General features: G+C 45.7%; 1 protein-coding gene across 1 annotated transcript in view; it reads right to left on the minus strand.

Moving 5' to 3' along the window:
• Positions 1–6,000, minus strand: part of hydin (HYDIN axonemal central pair apparatus protein) — a 172,124-nt gene that overhangs the window by 81,488 nt on the left and 84,636 nt on the right. The window contains exons 24-28 of the mRNA XM_063197456.1: positions 5,892–6,000; positions 4,770–4,979; positions 3,833–3,973; positions 2,784–2,958; positions 1,319–1,458 (exon numbers count right to left, since the gene is read on the minus strand). The exon at positions 5,892–6,000 is cut by the window's right edge and continues 174 nt beyond it. Of these exons, the coding sequence (XP_063053526.1) occupies positions 1,319–1,458; positions 2,784–2,958; positions 3,833–3,973; positions 4,770–4,979; positions 5,892–6,000 (775 nt within the window). The remainder of the gene's footprint in view (positions 1–1,318; positions 1,459–2,783; positions 2,959–3,832; positions 3,974–4,769; positions 4,980–5,891) is intronic.

Consider the following 6,000-nt stretch of genomic DNA (forward strand, 5'->3'; position numbering starts at 1 on the left):
CAAGCACAAGCACAAGCACAAGCACAAGCACAAGCACAAGCACACGCCCACACATACACACACACACAGACACACAGACACATGCACATACACACACACACACAAACATACAAATGCACGCATACGCACACACACACACACACACACACACACACACACACACACACACACACACACACACACACACACACACACACACACACACACACACACACACACACACACACACACACAGAAGACTACTCAACTACTTAAGAATGCAACCAAGACACAGCCATGGGTGCTTTTCCCAAATAACCAACTATTATTGTGTTGTTATTATTGCATTATATTTTGAACATTTGTGTCTGGCTTTTGTTGGTCTCTCCTCGTGTCTCCAACTAGAAAGCCCCCCTGCTTACTGTAGTATGAGTACTAGCTCCTAAGAGCAGTACGTTTTTGGAATGGAGCATGCACACAAAGAATTGGGGAATGCAGCCTTCTCCACTGTGCAGGGGGTTCAATACTACTGTAGCAACATATAACTGCTGGGCACTATTGTTAATACAGTACTGTAACAATAAATAAGGGCGCATTGCCTGAAGTGCCCATGAAGTGATGAAAGACTACCTATTAATTCACAAACTCATTAATGCACATAAAGGTTTAACGTCCAGTTTAATGTGTATATAATGTAAAGCTTTATTTCCTACTAATAGGAAAGTAGTTTGTGTTTTACATCCCGCTAGTGTCCAGGCAGGTATGGTCTGTGTCTTATAGAGGGGGCAGCGGCCTGCTGTGATGGTCTGATAGTAATTCCCTGTTTTCAGTGTTGAGTGTTATATACTGTGCATGTTTTCTGTGTCTTACAGTGGGTTAGTAGCAGGAGCATAAAGTAAAGGGGTTGGGTGTATGCATACTTATACAGCTCATCTTTAAAAGGAGGAGTAGCCTGGAAAAGGTAATGGGTGGTTTATAAAGGTGTTGGGTGGTTTGTAAAGGTGTTGGGTGGTGTATACAGTATGTGTACATTTTGCATGTACTTCATCAAGGTTTCTTATAGCATTTTACAGTTAAGGCAGCCACGTTGACAACAAACACCTAACACCTCTACTAGGTCCCCTGAAAAGATAGAGGCTTTGTATTGTGAAAGTAATTCCTTAAGTTGGTGAACTAAATAATGTACAAGCCATTGTTTTTGCAGGCTTTGCAATAATGATTAGGCCTAATAGTAGAGACATGTCTTTGATATCGGCTATCCTCCCATTCACCATGGCTGTATATAAAGGTATAAATGTGTTGAGGGATTGCTGTATGTGTGCTTTACAGTGCCTCTTACAGTGGGTGCGGGGCAGCAGTAGTCCTCCAAGGGTGGGGCTCCGCAGCCTTGGGGCGGCCGGCTGAGAGGCTCCTCACTGGGCTTCTCCGTCTCCACATTCTCCCTGGCAGCCTTCATCACCGAGCCATACTTCTCCTCATCTGGGGGGCAGAGACGTCTGTGAGCGTCATGTCTCTTTCTTTCTTTCTTTCTCTTTTTCTCTATTTTTTGTCTTTCTCTTTTTCTCTGTTTTTTCTTCCCCTCCCTCCACACAGCCCGTTCATCTCTCCATCTCCTTCACGCCCTTCCGGACAGACCAGTGAGGCTTGTCTTGATTAAGACACCAAGAGTCCGACTCTCTGCTGCTGTGTCAGCCAATCAATGCCCGCCATTGATTTCAGCTCCACCATGGGAGAATTTCTGTTTAATCATTTATTGATTCGACTTTTGCACGCCCATCGCCAATTACTGTCACGGGCCCGTCTCAATCCTAAAAGTTATGATCTAATGGCGATTTGATTTACCATGAATGCGTTTTGTGGGTGGGGTGGGGCTGAGGTGGGTTTACTAACATTTGGAGTGGTGCATTGGGGAGCCCCTCTGATCTGACCGTTGAACTCCTCTTTGCATGGTGTGTGTGTGTGTGTGTGTGTGTGTGTGTGTGTGTGTGTGTGTGTGTGTGTGTGTGTGTGTGTGTGTGTGTGTGTGTGTGTGTGTGTGTGTGTGTGTGTGTGTGTCTGTGTGTGTGTCTGTGTGTGTGTTTGTGTGTGTGTTTGTGTGTGTGTGCATGCGCCTGTGTGTGTGTGTGTGAGAGAGCGAGAGAGAAAGAGAGAGTATATATTTGCATTGCGTTTGGGAACTCAGGTGACTCATGTCTGAGTATGTCCCCGTAATGTCCTAGTAACGCACCATAAACTGGTGTATACGCAGCAGGTGCTGGCTAATGGGGGGTTAGCGTAGGCCAATTTAGGAATGCTGGGCTGCTATTGAGCTGATGTGTAAATATATATGCCGGCTGACGAGGAGTGGGCAAGGATTACTGGACTATTGGCAGCCATGGGGATGGGCAGCAACAGGCCGGTCCAGCGGCCAGATCAATACCTCATCAGGGCGGGAACAAAGTTTTCTCATCTGTACAAAGGCCCATTTGCTCCCCTAATGCGCTCCAACACCAACAGGCCTGGCTGCTCTTTCTCTCCCTCCCTCCCTCCCTCCCACCCTCTCTCTTTCTCTCTTTCTCTCTCTCTCTCTCTCTCTCTCTCTCTCTCTCTCTCTCTCTCTCTCTCTCTCTCTCTCTCTCTCTCTCTTTCTCTCTCTCCTCCCTTTGCTTGATCTCACATAGACACACAGACACACACATACAAACGCACACCCTCTCTTTCTCTCTCTCTCTCTATGCTGATTAATTGCACTTGTAAGCAGGTCTGGTGGTGCGCGTGGGGCAGGGGCAGGGGCAGGACTATGATTAATAGTGCTCTCCTCTTACCCAGGTCTCTGGGCAGGTCCAGGCCGATGCGGGGGAAGACGCCCTCCCCGCGCAGGCTGATGCTCTCAGGCTCGAAGAAGGCCGCCTGCAGCTGGAAGCTCCTGTGGAACACCTCCGGCACGCCCGGCAGGTAGAACACCGAGATACGCTGCTCCGACTTGGGCTCCACGTAGCCCTTTACATGGCATTATGGAAAACAGGGACCAGCACATATGAGCAAAAACAACACTTGAAAGTAAACTCTTTGGAAGTGTTGATTGCAAATAGAAGGCTGTGAATGTGGTGCTACCTAATAATGCAATGTTGCCTGCAGCCCTACACCACATGACATGCATAACTTGAAACTTTAAAAAACATATTTTCAAATATTTTGAACATAATCAAATCAACCAATAGTTGTACTGTCCATGGACTACAAATGCAGAATGCATTTCATTCTATCGCAACAGTAATTGAATAAGGACTTTTGACAGTATCTATTGCATTTCCAATATTGCACATCATTGCTGTCAGGCAGAAACCTTGTATCTCCACCACCTTTTTTTGTTTTTTACTTATTGATTTGTAGAACAGTTGGTTATCAGATAATGTATCATACACATATACTCATGGAGACTGGCCAGTGGTAGTGATTCATATTTTATAAAGACAAAAGAATAATTGAAGGGTTTATTTGCAAAACGGTGTATCTCCATGTTTTGACTTTTGCTTTTTATTACTGTAAATGACTGTTCACCTATGTGTGAATTCTTACCATTCAAATATTTTGAGAACATACTTTTTAACCTATATAAAATGCCTTTTGCAATGCGATTCAATGGAATGCCCAATACAAAAATGTAAATTTCCCAACATTCTACAAAATGGAGATACACCGTTTTGCAAATAAACCCTTCAATTACAAAATATATTTTTTTTTTAAATAGTGGAGATAAGATGCTTTTGCTGGACAGTGACAATATGCAATATTGCATTTGCAACAAAACTAAGCTGTTTTGATGATGTTCCAGCTTGTGTGCGTTATCCCATATAGTATTTGCCATCCTCACCGAGCAGGGGATGAGCAGTGGTTGGCCGGGTATGGGGTTCTCGGGGTCTCCCCCCATGTTCTCCGGCAGGGTGCCAAAGCTAAAGCCCACGCGGCCCGTATTGCTCAGCACGATCTCCGCCTCCGCCACACGGTCAAACAGCTACAAACACAGGAGACAGAGTCAACATGCTCACATGAATAATATTTAAGGTCTTAGAAGTACAGTAGAATGAAGATACATCATACTTCAAGGACATGAAGGAATCTTTCCTGTATGCACTGCCACACCTGAAATCAAGTTCTGCTATGCAAGTCACTGCAATATGTTGCAGTGACTTTGAGATGTGAAACCCCATTGATACAGCATTATGGTGTGTAAAGGAAAAGTAAATTTTCGGAATCCCCTCCCCTCGAGTAAAATAATTGAGTTTTACCCAACCACCTAGGTTGATGTGGGTGATGTGGTGTGGGTGGTGTGGAGAGTTGATTGTATCTACCTGGGTGCCCATGTTGATGCGGGTGGTGTTGTGGAGTGCCCAGGTTTGATGTGGGTGGTGTTGTGTGCACTGTGTCTACCTGAGTGCCCAGGTTGATGTGGGTGGTGTTGTGGAGTGCCCAGGTTTGATGTGGGTGGTGTTGTGTCTACCTGAGTGCCCAGGTTGATGTGGGTGGTGTTGTGGAGTGCCCAGGTTTGATGTGGGTGGTGTTGTGTGCACTGTGTCTACCTGAGTGCCCAGGTTGATGTGGGTGGTGTTGAGGCTACCTGAGTGCCCAGGTTGATGTGGGTGGTGTTGTGTCTACCTGAGTGCCCATGTTGCTGTGGGTGGTGTTGTGGAGTGCCCAGGTTTGATGTGGGTGGTCTTGTGTGCACTGTGTCTACCTGAGTGCCCAGGTTGATGTGGGTGGTGTTGTGTCTACCTGAGTGCCCAGGTTGATGTGGGTGGTGTTGTGCCTACCTGAGTGCCCAGGTTGATGTGGGTGGTGTTGAGTGCGTACTGGACGCTGGAGGCCTCTCCCTTGAGGGGGATCTCGTAGGTGGGCCCGCCCTCCACCTCACACACGGCCAGCACGCTGCTCCTGATGTGGGCATGGCCGAAGAAGGAGAACGCCACCGGCTGCGTCTCTCCCGGCTGCAGCGTACCGTAGATGGGCAGGATGTCAAACACCTGGAACAGAGCACACACATGGCCACACGGAGCAGGGACCACACACAAGGTCACACCGACCAATTACTGAATGAAGAAATTCCAAATTAGAAATTGTTGGTTATCTGGCATGGATATCTTTGTGAGATCATGTGACATGGTAATAATAATCTATGTATATCACTTGTGGGAGGTATAGGAATGTCAAAGTGAACCTGACGAAGCAAAAGCAAAACGCATTGCTCACTAAAATTATAATTAAAAAACAGCAAATCTAAGTCCACCAGTGTGCAGTGGTTCATCAATTCTGTTTTCTGGTTTACTTAGGACCATGCATAATCAGCACCAGGACATCGGCTGTGCATAGGAACTTTATTGCTTTTAATTACTGTATGAATTCATGCTCTGGAGAGATTGACAGCCATCTGTTACTTGAGTACCATCTGTTAATAACCTACATACGTAGATACATATTCCGAACATAATTGGGGGGAAAAGCCCAAACAACAAATTTCTGCCATCTCTGATGTTAGTGATGGTGCTAACACACAATTTAATTTCAAATGCTCCTGTTACAGGGTAAAAGCTGAATTAAGACTGTGGAGTTTAGAAATTTAGGAACGGGTCCAAACAGGAGTGTTATAAAGAAGAGTACTAGTGCATGTGCATACAGCTATAAGTAGGTTGAAGCCTGCACATCCAAAAATGTCTGACTTGGCAGCAGGACAACCAAATGCCAAGATAACAAAAGGAAAATGTCCACTTCAAACAGGATTTTTCTGCTCCTTCTTTTTCATTTTTTCAGACTTTTCAGGTGAAAACCCTGTTTCAGACATCATGTTTTCAACAAAAGTGTTACGTTTGAAAAAAAAAAAAAAACTGGGAGAAGAAAAATCCTGGTTGAAGCGGACCTATTGCATGTGTGTACAGTACCTCCTCCACCCCAATGTTGTTGTGCTGGGCATGAGCAGTGGTGTTGTCTGCAGCCTCTGCTTTATGCCACTGGGGATACTGAGTGCCCGACAGCTGGGAAAGCTTTTTA

This window comes from Engraulis encrasicolus, chromosome 4 (genome assembly GCF_034702125.1).
Source record: "Engraulis encrasicolus isolate BLACKSEA-1 chromosome 4, IST_EnEncr_1.0, whole genome shotgun sequence".
Classification (NCBI taxonomy): domain Eukaryota; kingdom Metazoa; phylum Chordata; class Actinopteri; order Clupeiformes; family Engraulidae; genus Engraulis; species Engraulis encrasicolus.